The sequence below is a fragment of the Scyliorhinus canicula genome, chromosome 12 (assembly GCF_902713615.1).
Source record: "Scyliorhinus canicula chromosome 12, sScyCan1.1, whole genome shotgun sequence".
Lineage (NCBI taxonomy): Eukaryota > Metazoa > Chordata > Chondrichthyes > Carcharhiniformes > Scyliorhinidae > Scyliorhinus > Scyliorhinus canicula.
The window spans coordinates 132,207,758-132,225,189 of NC_052157.1; the positions used below are offsets into that span (position 1 = coordinate 132,207,758).

Sequence of the window (17,432 nt, forward strand, 5' to 3'; positions counted from 1 at the left end):
TCTTTGACCGGGAGTGCGTGCTTCGGTGGGCCAAGAAGGAGCGGAGCAGCAAGTGGGAGAACACGGTGGTGCAGATCTACCAGGACTGGAGTGCGGAGGTGGCTAAGCAGAGGACCGGGTACAACCGGACGAAGGCGGTGCTCCACAGACAGAGTGTGAAGTTTGGCATGTTGCAGCCGACGCATCTGTGGGTCACCTACAAGGACCGTCACCATTATTTTGAGTCCCCGGAGGAGGCGTGGGCCTTTGTGCAGGCCGAAAAATTGGACTCAAACTGAGGGTCAGGGATGGGGGTTTTGTATGTAAATGCAACGGTTTCTAAAATTTCTTTGGAGGGGGGGGTTCTCTGTTTCATGCAGGATGTGTGTTGGCTTTAGGGCGGGTGGGGCGATGTTTTTTTGTATGGGTTTGGTGGACGGGTTCGGGCAAGGAGGTAAACTGGGAGTGCGGGGAGCTGGTGGTGGGGACTGGCAAAGGGAGTTGCCCTAGAGGAGGCTGGGTTGGGCAGGGCGAAAGCGCGGGCTTTCCTCTGGTTTCCCGCGCTGGGGGGTGATGGGGGCGGGGTCGGGGCTGAGAAGCGCGGGCCTTTGCTGGTTGTTATTTTCCCGCGCAAGAGGGGGTGGGGGGAGGGCCTGCTGATGGGCACGGAGGAGGAGGTGTAGCCCCACGTGGGGAGGGGTCGGTGGTGTGGCGGGAGTCGCCGGGGTCAGCAGAAGTTAGCTGGGAGGGGCTATGGAGGGGGGTGCGGCTAGGAGGGGTCCTAGCCCGGGGGGGGTACCGGGTTGCTGCTGAAATGGCCAGGAAGGAGCTGGAGTATGCAGGGGGTGCTGGGGGAGTTGCCGCCGTGGGGAACAGGCCGAGCGGGGGGTGCTGGCCAGTGGCGGGCAGGGGATGGGTTATGGCTAGTCGGCAGGAAAGGAGGGCAGGGAGCCCTCTGATCCAGCTGATAACCTGGAATGTGAGGGGGATGAACGGGCCGGTCAAGCAGGCCCGGGTGTTTACGCACCTGAAGGGGCTGAAGGCGGATGTGGCCATGCTCCAAGAGACGCATCTGAAGGTGGCGGACCAGGTTCGACTGAGGAAGGGATGGGTGGGCCAGGTATTTCATTCAGGGCTGGATGAGAATAATCGGGGGGTGGCGATCCTGGTGGGAAAGAGGGTGTCGTTTGAGGCGTTAAATGTGGTGGCTGACAGTGGCGGGAGGTATGTGATGGTGAGTGGTAAGCTGCAGGGGGAGCAGGTGGTGCTGATTACGCCCCAAACTGGGACGATGCGGGGTTTATGTGGCGCATGTTGGGCCGCATTCCGGATCTGGAGGCGGGGGGCCTGATCATTTTGGGGGGGGGGGGGGGGGGGGGGGGGGGGGGGGGGGACTTCAACACAGTGCTGGATCCCCCATTGGATCGATCCAGGTCCCGGACGGGTAGGAGGCCGGCGGCGGCTAAGGTGTTGAGGGGGTTTATGGATCAGATGGGAGGGGTGGATCCCTGGAGGTTTGCGAGGCCAAGGGCCAGGGAGTACTCGTTTTTCTCCCATGTGCACAAGGCCTATTCCAGGATTGATTTTTTTTTGTCCTGAGCAGGGGCTGGTTTCGAGGGTGGAGGATGCTGAATACTCTGCCATTGCCATTTCGGATCATGCCCCGCACTGGATGGACCTCGGGCTGGGGGATGAGAGGGACCAGCGTCCGCTCTGGCGCTTGGAGGTGGGGCTGCTGGCAGATGAGGAGGTGGCCGGGAGGGTTCGGGGGTGTATCAAGAGGTACCTTGAGGCCAACGATAACGGGGAGGTCCGAGTGGGGATGGTCTGGGAGGCATTGAAGGCGGTGATTAGAAGGGAGTTGATTTCCATCCGAACCCATAGGGAGAGGGGAGAGCAGAGGGAGAGGGAGAGATTGGTGGGGGAGATGGTAAGGGTGGACAGCAGATATGCGGAGGCTCCGGAGGAGAGATTGCTGGGGGAGCGGCGTAGCCTTCAGGCCAGGTTCGATCTACTGACCACCAGAAAGGCGAAAGCTCAGTGGAGGAAAGCACAGGTAGCGGTGTATGAATATGGGGAGAAGGCGAGTAGGATGCTGGCACACCAGCTCCAAAAGCGAGACGCAGCCAGGGAGATTGGGGGAGTGAAGGATGGAGATGGGAAGGTGGTGCGGAGTGGGGTAGACGTTAATGGGGTCTTTAGGGACTTTTATGGGGAATTGTACCGGTCTGAACCCCCGGTGGGGGGATGAGGCGCTTCTTGGACAAGCTGCGATTTCCGAAGGTGGAGGCGGGGCAGGTGGAGGGACTGGGGGCGCCGATTGAGTTGGAGGAGCTGGTTAAAGGGATAGGGAGCATGCAGTCGGGGAAGGCGCTGGATGGGTTTCCGGCTGAATTTTATAAAATGTATGCGGACCTGTTGGGCCCCCTGTTGGTTCGGACCTTTAGCGAGGCAAGGGAGGGGGGGGGAGGGGGGGGGGGGGGGCTTTGCCCCCCAACTATGTCACTGGCGCTGATTTCCTTGATCCTTAAGCAGGACAAAGACCCTCTGCAGTGTGGGTCATATAGGCCGATCTCGCTGCTAAATGTAGATGCCAAGCTGTTGGCAAAGATCTTAGCTGCAAGAATAGAGGATTGTGTGCCGGTGGTCATTCACGAGGACCAGACGGGGTTTGTAAAGGGAAGGCAGTTGAATACCAACATACGAAGGCTTCCGAATGTCATTATGATGCCGGCTGTGGAAGGGGAGGCGGAGATAGTGGTGGCATTAGACGCGGAGAAGGCCTTTGATAGGGTTGAGTGGGGGTATCTGTGTAAGGTGTTGGAAAGGTTTGGGTTTGGGGAGGGGTTTGTCCGTTGGTTGAGGTTGCTTTATGAGGCCCCGATGGAGAGTGTAGCCACGAATAGGAGGAGGTCGGAGTACTTTTGGCTGCACCGGGGGACGAGACAGGGGTGTCCCCTGTCCCCCTTTCTCTTTGCGTTGGCAATTGAGCCCCTGGCCATTGCGTTGAGGGAGTCGGGGAACTGGAGGGGCCTGGTGCGCGGTGGGGAGGAGCATAGAGTGTCGCTTTATGCGGATGACCTGTTGCTGTATGTGGCGGACCCGGTGGGGGGAATGCCGGAGGTGATGAGGATTCTCAGCGAACATGGGGGCTTTTCTGGGTATAAGCTCAACCTGTGTAAGAGCGAGCTGTTCATGGTGCACCCGGGGGATCAGGAGGAGGGGATTGGTAGGCTCCCACTGAAGCAGGCAGGGAGGAGCTTTAGGTACCTGGGAGTCCAGGTGGCTAGGAGCTGGGGGGCCCTGCATAAGCTCAACCTCACAAGGTTGGTGGAGCAAATGGAGGAGTTCAAAAGGTGGGATATGTTACCGCTGTCGCTGGCGGGTAGGGTGCTACCGAGGTTTTTGTTCCTGTTCCAGTGCCTTCCCATCCTTATCCCGAAGGCCTTTTTTAGGAGAGTTAACAGGAGTATTACGGGATTTGTATGGGCGCATGGGACTCCGAGGGTGAGAAGGGTGTTCTTGGAGCGGGGCGGGGGGGGGGGGGGGGGGGGGGGGGGGCTGGCACTGCCCAACCTCTGTGGGTACTATTGGGCTGCCAACGCAGCGATGGTGCGTAAGTGGGTAATGGACGGGGAAGGGGCAGCATGGAAGAGGATGGAGATGGCGTCCTGTGTGGACACGAGCCTGGAGGCGCTGGTAACGGCGCCGTTGCCGCTCCCTCCAACGAGGTATACCACGAGGGTGGCGGCTACCCTCAAAATTTGCAGGCAATGGAGACGGCATAGGGGGGAGGTGGGGGGCTCGATGGAGTCCCCGATAAAGGGGAACCACCGGTTTGTTCCAGGGAGCATCGATGGCGGATTTCTGGGCTGCCACAGGGTAGGTATTAGGATGTTGAGGGACCTGTTTGTGGATGGGAGGTTCGCGAGCCTGGGGGAGTTAGAGGGGAAGTTTGGGCTCCCCCGGGGAACATGTTTAGGTACATGCAGATTAGGGCGTTTGCCAGGCGGCAGGTGGAGGGGTTCCCTCTGTTGCCCCCACGTGGGCTCTCGGGGGTGTGGGTTGGAGGAGGGAGGATTTTGGACGTATACCGCGTAATGCAGGAGGTAGACGAGGCCTCGGTGGAGGAGCTGAAGGGTAAATGGGCAGAGGAGCTGGGCGAGGAGATCGAGGAGGGGACGTGGGCGGATGCTTTGGAAAAGGGTGAATTCCTCCTCTTCCTGTGCGAGGCTTAGCCTCATACTATTCAAGGTGCTGCATAGGGCCCACATGACTGGGACGGGGATGAGTAAGTTTTTCGGGGGCGAAGACAGGTGTGCTAGGTGCTCGGGGAGCCCAGCGAACCACGCCCATATGTTTTGGGCATGCCCAGCGCTGGGGGAGTTTTGGAAGGGGGTAGCAAGGACGGTGTCGAGGGTGGTGGGATCCAGGGTCAAGCCAGGCTGGGGACTCGCAATTTTGGATGCGAGGCCCCAAGCGTGGAGGCCTGGATCAATGATATGGCGGGGTTCATCAAATTGGAGAAGGTGAAATTTGCCCTGAGGGGATCAGTACAGGGGTTCTTTAGACGGTGGCAGCCTTTCCTGGCGGAACGGTAGGGGAATAGGCCGGCAGCGGCAGCAACCTGGGGGGGGGATTTGGTTCGGTGGGAGGGAGAATTGTGTATATGGGTTTGTTGGATGTGGCGGGTGTTATCTCTTTCCTTTTTGTTGTTTGCTTTTCTTGTTTTAGTAGTTGCTTTTGTAGTTGGGTGGTTGTTGTTCTTGGGTTTCTACCATGGTTGTTTTGTTAATATTGTTTTGTTGTTTATATTTTGTGAAAACCTTAATAAAAATTATTTTTTAAAAAAAGATATTGATGATGACAAGATACATAGAACATAGAACAGTACAGCACAGAACAGGCCCTTCGGCCTTCAATGTTGTGCCGAGCCATGATCACCCTACTCAAACCCACGTATCCACCCTATACCCGCAACCCAACAACCCCCACCGTAACCTTACTTTTTAGGACACTACGGGCAATTTAGCATGGCCAATCCACCTAACCCGCACATCTTTGGACTGTGGGAGGAAACCGGAGCACCCGGAGGAAACCCACGCACACAGGGGGAGGACGTGCAGACTCCACACAGACAGTGACCCAGCCGGGAATCGAACCTGGGACCCTGGAGCTGTGAAGCATTTATGCTAACCACCATGCTACCCTGCTGCCCAAGCAAGTACCGCCTTTGGCAGACTTTAAACATTTGTCTGGGAATAAAGAGTTTGCCTACCCAGCCGAAAGTATACAGAGCAACAGTCCTGTGCACTGTGATCTATGCAGGCAAGATATGGACAGTGTACCCGTGGCATGCCAAGAAACTCAACCACTTGAGCTGCTTTCGGAAATTTCTGAAGATCAGACGACAGGACAAAATACCAGATACTGAGGTGTTCACCCAAGCTGACATGTCAAGCATCCACACCATGTTGAGACAATCATAACTGAGTTGGGCTGGTCATGTAGCCAGAATGCCTGACACTTTTACCAAAGCAAATCTTCTGTGGGGAGCTGAAATCTGCGGTGTGCATTCATGGTGGTCAAAGGGAGGGCTACAAGGACACTCTGAAGGCTTCATTTCGGATGTTATGAATTTGAGTCTTTTATTTAAAGGATGTGGGCATCGCTGGCTAGATCAGCATTTAATGTCCTACATTAATTGCCCTTGAGAAGGTGCTGCTGAGCTTCCTTCTTGAACCGCTGCTGTTCATGTGGTGTAGGTACACCTACAGTGCATTTAGGGAGGGAGTTCCAGGATTTTGACCCAGTTGACAGTGAAGGAATGGTGATATAGTCCCAAGTGACAATGGTGAATGGCTTGGAGGGGACCTTTCAGGTGGTGTTCCTATATGTCTGCTGCCCTTATTCTTCTAGATGGTAGTGGTCATGGGTTTGGAAGATGCTGTCTTGGTCAGTTCCTGCAGTGCATCTTGTAGGTGACACACACTGCTGTTATTGCGCATCGATGCTGGAGAGTAGAAATGTTTGTGGAAGGAGTGCCAATGAAGTGTGATGCTTTGTCTTCGACGATGTCAAGTGTCTTGAGTGTTGTTGGAGCTGCACTCATCCAGGCAAATAAATAGTATTCCAGACCAGTGTTCTTCAAAGTCGGGGGCGTGACCTGCGGGTGGGTCGCGGGCCGGTGTCGGGAGGGTCGCGGAGCCGTTGTCTGCGGCACTCCCGATCGTGCAAATCCGTGCGCAGCAGCCGGCTTTTCATAACGCCGACTGCAAGCGGCCGTGACCACATTTTTAAAAAAAATTCAGCCGCATTGCGCATGCGCGCATGATGATCGGCACGCATGCGCATTCCGCGAACATGTAAAAACAATTTGGCCGCATTGCGCATCGATAATCGGGCACGCATGCGCAGTGCAGTCGCTATTTTTAAAAAACGGTTGCAGCGTTTTGTTTCACAAGTTCTGTAGTGGTTTTTATTCATTTGATTTTTTTTTTCATTTATTTTATTTGTTTTACAAGTTCAGGGGGGGTTTATTCATTTTTTTCATTTATTTTATTCATTTTATTTTTTTTACAATTTCGGGGGGGGGGGGGGGGGGAAGGGGGTTTATTCATTTTTTTCATTTATTTTATTCATTTTATTTTATTTTTTTTACAAGTTCAGGGGGGGTTTATTCATTTTTTTCATTTATTTTATTCATTTTATTTTTTTTACAATTTCGGGGGGGGGGGGGGGGGGGGAGGGGGTTTATTCATTTTTTTCATTTATTTTATTCATTTTATTTTATTTTTTTTACAAGTTCGGGGCGTGGGTTTATTTGATAAAACTTTACAGGAACTTTGGACAGATGGAGACTCCATACTTCCGACACTGGAGGAGTGTGTACGCTGGCCAAAGGGACCCAAAACCATTTCCTCCATTTTTGACAGCAGCAAACAAACTAAGAGAAAATGGTGGGTTGCGCAGGTCAGCCGGGGTGGGTTGCGAAGGCCGGTTGGGTTGGGTCCCGAAGTTTGGCCGGTTGGTAAAAATGGGTCCCCGGAAAAAATGTTTGAAGAACACTGTGCCAGACTCCCGCCGTGCCTAGCGGATAACGGACTTGCTTTGAGGAATCAGAAGGTGAATTACTCGCCACAGGATTCTTAGCCTCTGCTTGCCCTTGTTGCCACAGTATTTATATGATTAGTCCAGTTTAATGTCTGGTCAATGATAACCCCCCCAGGATGTTGATAGTGGGAATTCAACGATGATAATGCCATTGAATGTCTTAAGTGAAGTTTGCCCAGGATCACTGCTCTTGGCAAAGCTAAATAATAGTGTGTCTTCCTTCAAAAAGCAACTACATTTCAGAGGCAGAAAGATACTGCAATGAGAAGAAATCCCCGAGCCAGCAAATTGTGCAAACTCACTCATCGGAGATATCCTGCCTCATTTGCAGCAGGAAAAAGAAAAATCAGTGTAGCATGCAGTTTATGAAGCTTATTAAATATTGTAACATATTGTTCTGATGAAAAGTCACTGACCTGAAATGTTAACTCTGTTTCTCTCCACAAATGCTAAAACTGACCCGAGTATTTCCAGCATTTTCAATTGTAATTTTGTATTTCCAACATCCACAGTAGTATGTGTTTCTTTTATGCAACATATTGGCTTTCCTGAAAGTGAACCCTTGGAATGCGACGGGTCCGGACGGCATCCCTGGTCGTGCACTCAAGAACCTGCGCGGACCAGCTGGCAGATGTGTTCGCGGACATCTTTAAACTGTCCCTACTCTGCTCCGAGGTCCTCACCTGCTTCAAGAAGACCACCATCATACCGATGCCAAAGAAGAACCAGGCAACGTGCCTCAATGGCTACTGCCCGGTGGGCCTGGCTTCAGTCGTAATGAAGTGCTTCAAGAGGTTGGACATGAAATTCATCACCTCCATACTCCCAGAATGCCTTGATCCACTGCAACACGCATACCGCCGCAACCGGTCCACAGCAGACGTCATCTCCCTGGCCCTACACTCATCCCTAGAGCATCTCGACAACAAGGACTCCTACATCAGACTCCTATTTATTGACTACAGCTCCGCCTTCAACACCATAATCCCAGCCAAGGTCATATCAAAGCTCCAAAACCTAAGATTTGGCTCCTCACACTGCAACTGGATCCTCGACTTTCTAACCCACAGGCCACAATCAGTACGAATAAACAACAACAACACCTCCACAATAGTCCTCAATAGCAGCAAGGCTGCGTACTTAGTCCCCTACTATACTTCCTGTACACACAACTGCCTGGAAAAATTTGGTTCCAACTCCATCTACAAGTTTGCTGACGATACGACCATAGTGGGTCGAATCTCGAATAACGACGAGTCAGAATACAGGAGGTAGATTGAGAACCTAGTGGAGTGGTGCAGCGACAACAATCTCTCCCTCAGTGCCAGCAAAACTAAAGAGCTGGTCATTGACTTCAGAAAGCAAAGTACTGTACATACCCCTGTCAGTATCGGCAGGGCCGAGGTGAAGATGGATAGCAGTTTCAAATTCCTTAGGGTATACATCTCCAAAAATCTGTCCTGCTCCACTCATGTGAACGCTACCATCAAGAAGGCACAACAGCGCCTATACTTCCTCAGGAAACTAAGGAAATTCGGCATGTTCACATTAACTCTCACCAACTTTTACAGATGCACCATAGAAAGCATCCTATCTGGCTGCATCGCAGCCTAGTATGGCAACAGCTCGGCCCAAGACCGCAAGAAACTTCAGAGAGTAGCGAATACAGCCCAGTCCATCACAAGAACCTGCCTCCCATCCATTGACTCCATCTACACCTCCGCTGCCTGGGGAAAGTGGGCAGCACAATCAACGATCCCTCCCGGCTTACTCACTCTTCCAACTTCTTCCATCGGGCAGGAGATACAAAAGTCTGGGAACATGCACAAACAGACTCATAAACAGCTTCTTCCCCGCTGTTACCAGACTCCTAAATGACCCTCTTATTGACTGACCTCATTAACACTACTCCCCAGTGTGTTTCACCCGATGCCGATGTTATGTAGTTACATTGTGTACCTTGTTTGCCCTATTACGTATTATCTTTCACTTTCGTTTCTTTTCATGTACCTAATGATCTGTTGAGTTGCTCGCAGAAAAATACTTTTCACTGTACCTTGCTACACGTGATAATAAACAAAATCCAATTGTTCATATAAAACAATATAGCCGCTAATACACAATGATTGGGAGATTCATTGCATGAATATATAACAGCTAAAACATAAAGATACCCCAGTGATCCAACTTAATCGTGAAACACTAAAATTCTAATGCTCCAACCCTTACAGCAGCTATACCGCGCTTATCAAAATATACAGAGCGAATGCTTTGATTGAACTGCATACAGATTCCTTTGAGGGGTGACAGACTAAAGCTGTGAGGTCGTACACGCAAGCACAGACTGATTTTTTAAAAATCTCCAAAATATACAGAAAAAATAGAAGTGTAAGCACTAAAAAACAGTGGCAAGTAATTAAATGTAGACAAGAAACATTGAAATTGAAGCCCAGCAAACACATGTTTCACATGCTGACATGAGCATTGGCCCTGGAAGAAACATTGTTCAAGGCACTGACATTAAAGTTCTGATTAACAATTGTAAGTAATAATTTGAGTGAATTATTAAATATTTTGCAAGTCAATTAAGATTATATGTTCACTTGGATCAGAAGTAAAAATATCAGGAGTCACTTTGAAAAAAAAAGTCATAGTAATTCAATGAAATTGCAGACTTTAAATAGAGGTTACATTTTTTTGAGAACCTGTGGGATCTATTTCTCAATGATTCAGTATGGTTATATTGCTTATTTCAGCTAATTAACAAACCATAACATTGCAGAGCCAATATTGCAATTCTGACAAACCAGGGATTGCACAAACTTGCAGCATGGGTTGTGTTGAACTTTGAGATTATAGACTCAGTCTTTCTATTTAAACAAGGCTCTTAACAAATGAAAGAATGTGTGCAAGGAGTCAAGCCTACAAACTGGCTGGTTGCCAGGTGCAAAACTAGGTCAACCAGCTGCATTTAAGAAGACAAATGCTATCGTTAAAAAGCAAATTTTGTTCCTCATCGGCAAACAATGTTTAAACTGGAATACAGCTGTTTGAAGGAGTCACGTGAGCACAACTACATCTTTCTGAGCAGGACATACTAGATTCCCCTGCAGGGAGTTGACATTGGCCGAATGGATGGCACGGTTACACTGCTGCCTCACAGCGCCAGGGTTCCGGGTTCAATTCTGGCCTTGGGTGACTGTGTGGAGTTTGTACATTCTCCCCCACTCTGTGTGGGTTTCCTCCGGGTGTGGTTTCCTCCCACAGTTCAAAAATGTACAGGTTAGGTGGATTGGCCACAATAAATTGCCCCTTAATGTCCAAAAAGATGCATAGGTTAGAGTAAGGGGATCATGGGATAGGGCAGGGGAGCGAACTTAGGTAAAGTATTCTTTCATAGGGTCGGTGCAGACTCAATGGATGGCCTCCTTCGCACTGTAGGGATTCTATGATTCTATGAATGGCTTCCTACTGTGTCCTAAATGACTCTATCCCTGAATATCCTGCTGCACCAAGTACAGAAAAGGAGGGTGATCCTGTTTAAGTCAAAGAACAGAGAACACCAGAGAAGCAAACGGTTTAAACATAGCCCACAGCTGCAGAATCGGCTAAAACAAGGGAATATGAGTAAGTATTGCCACTGTAACCTCAGAGGAAGAAGCCATATTACAAGGACGGCTGGGGAGGGGGTGGCAGAGAGTTTACAGAGTTTAATTTAACCTACCTATTCTTTGAACAAAAGGGGAGAATCAAGAGTTAACAGAGCACGGAATTGAGAGTTTGCAATGGTGGAGCAGAGGTGAGGTGGGAGTTACATGAAGCAAATTCCTGAGAGTAGGCCTCAAATGGACACTCTGCGGTTAAGGGAGCATGAGTGACCAGGTAGTAGCTGGTGAGGGGATTTGTCTAGATCAGGGATAGTCCTTAAATTTTAATTCTAGTAAGTTAGGTGATAGTCTCATAAATAAAGACATGGCAGAGCACCACAGTCTCAACGAATTAATAGCCTATGCCCAACTCTAGATTGCATATCAGGTCTTGGAAAATCATGTGTAGCGGAAGTATTGTCAGTTTGAGGAGTCCGAGCTCTGCTTTTTGGAACTTGATCAGCACTGTCTGAAAGGATGGTAGAGATAGAAATCATTAATGTCTTGGCTATGGACCAAAATTTTAAATGAAAATGAAAATGAAATGAAAATCGCTTATTGTCACAAGTAGGCTTCAAATGAAGTTGCTGTGAAAAGCCCCTAGTCGCCACATTCCGGCGCCCGTTCGGGGAGGCTGGTACAGGAATTGAACCGTGCTGCTGGCCTGCCTTGGTCTGCTTTACAAGCCAGCTATTTAGCCCTGTGCTAAACCAGCCCCTTTGGAAAGTGGGATTTGGGGCAGCACGGTGGCGGAGTGGTTAGCCCTGCTGTCTCACGGCGCCAAGGTCCCAGGTTTGATCCCGGCTCTGGGTCACTGTCCGTGTGGAGTTTGCACATTCTCCCCATATTCTAAATTAAAAAAAGATGGATTAGCCTGGATAATTCCTTCACAACCAGCATGGACACAGAGTAGCCAAATGGCCTCCTTCTAAGCCACAGATTTCTATGAACCACCCTCCTGTAAAGGTTACAACATGCTGGAAGCTGAAAGGTTGAAACTCTTGGAAGGAGGTCAGTGCCAGTCCTCAAGGCCACAGACCTAGGTGCAAATCCAAAATAAGTATTCAGCACCTGAAGGAGACTCTCCTGCTGCTTTTTTCTCCATCGGCAGCTCTGCACAAGGAATTATTGTTCCTGATTGTTGGGGATTCAATGGCAACGGCATATTGATCCCTTTCTACAACTCTGACATGTGTGGCAACTAAGATTGCCTATTTAAGTTCTGTAAAAATGCTGAGCTCTATTCCTACCACAGCTGGTCTACGGTTGAAACCCTAATTTATAGTGCTGTTTCTTCTAAATTTAACTAATCCAAATAAGCTTGGGCAGCATCCATCTTCCATTAAAGCAAGCTCACCCAATATCCCAACTCACATCATATCCTGTTCGCTGATCAGCCCTTTGCTGACCTGCACTGACTCTTAAATAACATATCGATAAAACATGTTCACCCTCATTTTCAAATGCTCCATGGCCTCGCCTGCCTCGCTCTAATCTCCTCTAGACCTACAACGTTCTAAGAGATTTGCCCTCCCCTAACCTTAGCTTATTGCTCATTTTAAAAACATTTAGAGTACCCAATTCATTTTTTTCCAATTAACAGTTTTAATAGCACCACTCAGTAGCCATGTTTTCACTGCTTAGGCCCTAAGCTCTGGAATTCACTTCACCACCTATTTTCTTTAAGATTCTTCTGAAGCTTTGTTTAATAATATGAAGCACCTTCGGATGTTTTGTTTCAATAAAAGTACTTTATAAATACAGATGTTTGTTTTTTCTATTTGTTCAGGATGTGCGAGATCTGTCTGAACCAGCATTTATTGTCCATCTCTAACTGCTCTTGAACAGAGTGGTTTGCTAGGCCATTTCAGAGGGCTTTTACAAGTCAACCACACTGGCAGAACACCACAGCTTCCAGCATGCTGCCTCCCTGCATTCAACACTAGTTCTGATCTCTAGCCCCATGGTGCAATTATTTAGCGAGATTGAGGAAGAGGCTTTGGATGAAGCATCAGTCACAGGTGAGAAGGGAGGTAGTAAGCTTGGGCTTGGTCTTTCAATGGATCGGACACCAGATTCAACAGAGAGAACCTTAAGAGAACACAAGGTATAGGGACAACCTTGGTGTCCACTGTGCAGCAGTTGTCCAACACTGGGTTGCAGATTATCCGACATCATTGCAGTGCTGCAGGAGAGATTTTCACAACTGTAGAGTGCCATGGAGAAAGTGGCATCTTAAAAGGCATCTTCAGGGTAGCCCAACGCATGGAGGGATCAGCACAAATATGAGTCCACTCACTCACACCAATAATGCTGCAATAAGACTTTAAGCGCTCTGTAACATAAGAGTGTCACTATGATTTAACTGACTGTGATCATGCGGATAGAACAGAGATTTCTTGGCCTTAGTGGAGGTACCCCATGGACTGTCTTCACACAGACTACTGGCCATGTAGTACCCAGCATCTGTTGCATAAAATATGGCATTCTCCAAGGGTGACTGTGTATGCTCCCGCTCTAGTCAAGCCCCGACAAGTATATACAGTTGCTGTGTAGCTGGATGAGACCTTGCATTTGAAGAATTAAGTTTCCAGAGTGTCAGCCGTATACCTTTTCTTGCCATCAGTTCGTAAGCTGGGGGTGGATGTCAGAGCACTTTCCTTGTCAGAATACGTATGCTAAAACCGCAGGTAAAAGTAAGCACCCTTTCAGGTCAGCATCAGTGGGTCGTGTTGTAGCTGATAAAAACGGAGGAAGAATTTAAAAAAAAAAGCTTGCACTTATATTATGCCCTTCATAACCATTGATGTACTTCTGCCGTGTTGTCACTGATGTAGTGATAGGCAGATGATCGATGAGCCTTCGTGGGAGTGGTTTCCAATGCCAATATTTTAGGCTGGTCTCTTGATACCCATGCTGGGGAACCAGCTACCCCCCCCAGTCCTCATTATGTAGACAATGAGCAGAGAAAAAAGGGATACAGTTTACAATGAAGACCCCCTGAAATAGAAAATGTTGGAAACACTCAACAGACCTGGCAGCACCTATGGAGTGATGAACAGAGTTAACTTTTCAAGTTATTGACCCATCATCAGAACATTTGGAAATATTAGGTGAAGAAAATAAAAATCAACAAATATAGGCAATAAAGGGCAGCACGGTGGCCTAGTGGTTAGCACAACCACCTCACAGCGCTGAGGTCCCAGGTTCGATCCCGGCTCTGGGTCACTGTCTGTGTGGAGTTTGCACATGCTCCCCGTGTCTGCGTGGGTTTCGCCCCCACAACCCAAAAATGTGCAGAGTAGGTGGATTGGCCACGCTAAATTGCCCCTTAATTGGAAAAAATAATTGGGTAATCTAAATTTTAAAAAAAAAATATAGGCAATAAACTGTCACACCCAGCTTTAAATTACCACACTAAGCTGGCCTCTCAGTTTAGTTACTGCTATGCAAAACAGAAAAATTTGGCAGAATCATTTAGGACCCCTCATCTGTATATGATTAGGAGACACAGACATGTTGGAAGATGAGGATTCAAAATAAAATGCCCCAAAATCCCGAACGAAATTGGGGGTCATGTGCACACTCGAGGTTGTGTGTCAGATTCTGCATGCTCACTTACAGAATACGAGGTTCTGTCAACAGAAGGCAATCTCACAACTTTAGGACAATATGAGACACTGTTATACACAAGACATTTAATTAGACAGATAATGCAAGCAATGGTTCAAACATTGCTCTGGTTTTATATTTCTGTTTAATTTAATTTGGAATGAATAGTATAGACGTGCTTTATAAACAGAAATTACAAACACACGCTGTTGATTGCCAGACTTTGAACTAGAGTTCAAGTTTAGATTCAAGACATCTGTGGGGCTCTTTTGAAGAAACAAATGTAATTAAGACAACATTTCAGAATTGACGATATCAATCTAATTAGGACAAGACTGTAGCAAGAATGCCCAGCTAATGCTAAATGACTAACTACAGGCATGCTGGGAAATTTGGTCAACTTGAAATGACAAAATTCAGGGACGTTTTCACATGACCTTTTAAGAAAAATTTGCAAAGTACGAAAACAGGAACTTGCAACTAGACAGAACGCAACACCTGAAACCTCAAGACCTCATCAATATTTCTGTCGGCCTGACACCTGAAACCACAAGGTCTGAATATTAGAAAATCATTGTCTGCAGGATGGACCGCGTGGTGAGACGAACAAGGTAATTCCTGCTCTCTTGGAGCAGGACACGAAGGCATGGCCTAGAAATAACATGACTCCGAAGTCATTCCTTTCGCGTGACCTATGAGGACATTCGTAGTGTAGTTTATTGAGTTTAGTAAATCAAATCATTCTGAATTGTAAGTTACAGTGTAGTGTTTGTTTGATACGTAACTGTTCAACCTCTTGTAACAGTAGAGACCATGAGGTTCAACATGACATCAATATGAAAATGGGCATCTGTCCCTAGAGAAGGAATGAGAAAACTTTTTGAGCTTGGTCAAACCACCGAAGAAAAAATATATTTTCTTGATTATCCATTGTGAACAATCCAGTTAGAAGAGCTCCTTTCATTTTATTTGGTTCCTCACAGCTCTCGCGATGTTTTTTTTTGTCTTTTCTCATCCGAGTAATTCAATTTTAATCCATGGTCAACTGCTTTTCTTTAGCATTCACAAACTGAGTCGTCATATAATTAAGTAGAAACAGAACTATGAAGCAGTCTGGTCCTTGCAGGAACCAAGGGAAAGGATGGGAAAAGTTGGAAAATATGACTGATGTCTAAAAATCTAAACTGCTTTAGATTATGACATTTCGAAAACAATTCCAAAATTAAACACCAAAGATTTTACATGAAGTATACAAAAGTATACAAAAACACCCATTATTCAGGATTTGCCATCTATTAGTGTCAAGCTTTGTAAACCTTACTTATTGAGCACCACTTTTCAGGTCTCCTGGCTACCTCTACCAGCAATCTTCCCTCAACTTCTGTTTACGGTGTGTAGCTAGTTTGTTGCTCTGCATGGTTCCATCAAGAATTTGTGGTTACTCATGTGAGAACGGCACGGTAGCACAATGGATAGCACTATTGCTTCACAGCGCCAGGGTCTCGGGTTCAATTCCCGGCTTGGGTAACTGTCTGTGTGGAGTCTGCATCTTCTCCCCGTGTCTGCGTGGGTTCCTCTGGGCATTCCTCCCACAAGTCCTGAAAGACGGGCTTGTTAGGTGAATTGGGCATTCTGAATTCTCCCTCAGTGTACCCGAACAGGCGCCGGAATGTGGCGACTAGGGGATTTTCACAGTAACTTCATTGCAGTGGTAATGTAAGCCTACTTGTGACAATATTTTATTGAGGGATTTATAATTTTGACAATTTTCAATATCAAATTTCAACAAATCCAAAATGACAACAATATACCCAACAAACCCCCCGGGCACAAACCCCAGCCAACATGGCTCACACAAACAGTGCCACCTTCCCCAGCCACCCCTCCGTTGGTTCTCTGCCCGTACTCATCTCTCCCATGCCTCTCCTTCTCTCCCCCCCCCCCCCAGTAACCCCCCCTCCCCCCTGCTGACAGCTTAATTTTTCGCAAGGAAGTCGATGAACGGCTGCCACCTCCAAGCAAACCAGTACAACGAACCCCTCAAGGCGAATTACATTTTTTCAAGTCTGAGAAACCCCATCATGTCGCTAGCCTACACCTCCGACTTTGGGGGTTCCGAGTCCCTCCACCCTAGTAAGATCCATCTCCAGGCCACCAGGGAGGCAAAAGCCACGACATCGGCCTCTCTCACCCTGAGCTCCCAGGTCTTCCGACACACCAAAGATCAGCACTCTGGACTCGGCACCACCCTCACTTGTAAGACCACTGACATGATATCAGCAAATCCCTGCCAGAAACCCCTCGGCCTCGGACATGCCCAAAACATATGGACATGGTTCGCAGCCACTCCCCCACCCGCTCCCACACCGACCCCTCCCCCACTACCTGACCATCACAATATTGGCCACCCAGTAGTAATTAACGAAAGTCGGAACGCTCCACAGCACCCACACCTATCCTCCACCTCCTCAAAGAACCTGCTCAACCGGGCCGCAGTCATGTGTGCCCTGTGGACTTTATCAGGCTGAGCCTGGCGCATGACAACGGTGCATTTACTCTCCTCAGGGCCACCTCCCATAACCCGGCCTCCAAACCGACGTCTCCTCTAACCATGTGCTGCCTCCACTGTTCCCACAGCCTCAGGGCTGCCACTACTCCCGGGCTTGTGGAGTACCGAGCCGGCAAAAATGGCAGAGGTACCGTTAACAATACCCCCAAACCCGTGTCCTTACATGATGCCGCCTCCACCCACTCCCACACTGACCCCTCCCCCACTACCCACTTCCTGACCATCACAATATTCACCGCCCAGTAGTAATTAATGAAATTCGGAACGCTCCAGCAGCATCTTTTTCACCCGCAGGGTTTTACCCACCAAAACAAATCCCAAAATCACTGCATTCACTTTTTAAAGAACGCCTTGAGGATAAAAACTGGGAGGCTCTGAAAAACAAACAAAAACCTCGGTAGGACCGTCATTTTAACCGTCTGAACCCGCCCCGCCAATGACAGCGGGAGTGCATTTGGGGCCCCCAGGCTCTCCACCAGCGCCTCATCAACCTTCTGGAACTCCAACCCTCC

General features: G+C 48.6%; 1 protein-coding gene across 3 annotated transcripts in view; it reads right to left on the reverse strand.

Annotated features, from left to right (window-relative positions):
* Positions 1-17,432, reverse strand: part of LOC119974862 (calcitonin gene-related peptide-receptor component protein) — a 126,689-nt gene that overhangs the window by 52,668 nt on the left and 56,589 nt on the right. The window contains exon 5 of one of the 3 annotated variants that reach the window (XM_038814179.1): positions 14,416-14,618. The exons of the other annotated variants lie outside the window; for them this stretch is intronic. Coding sequence (XP_038670107.1) covers positions 14,438-14,618 — 181 coding nt within the window. The 3' untranslated portion in view covers positions 14,416-14,437. Of the gene's footprint in view, positions 1-14,415; positions 14,619-17,432 lie in introns of those variants that run through there. 3 annotated transcript variants of the gene reach the window in all.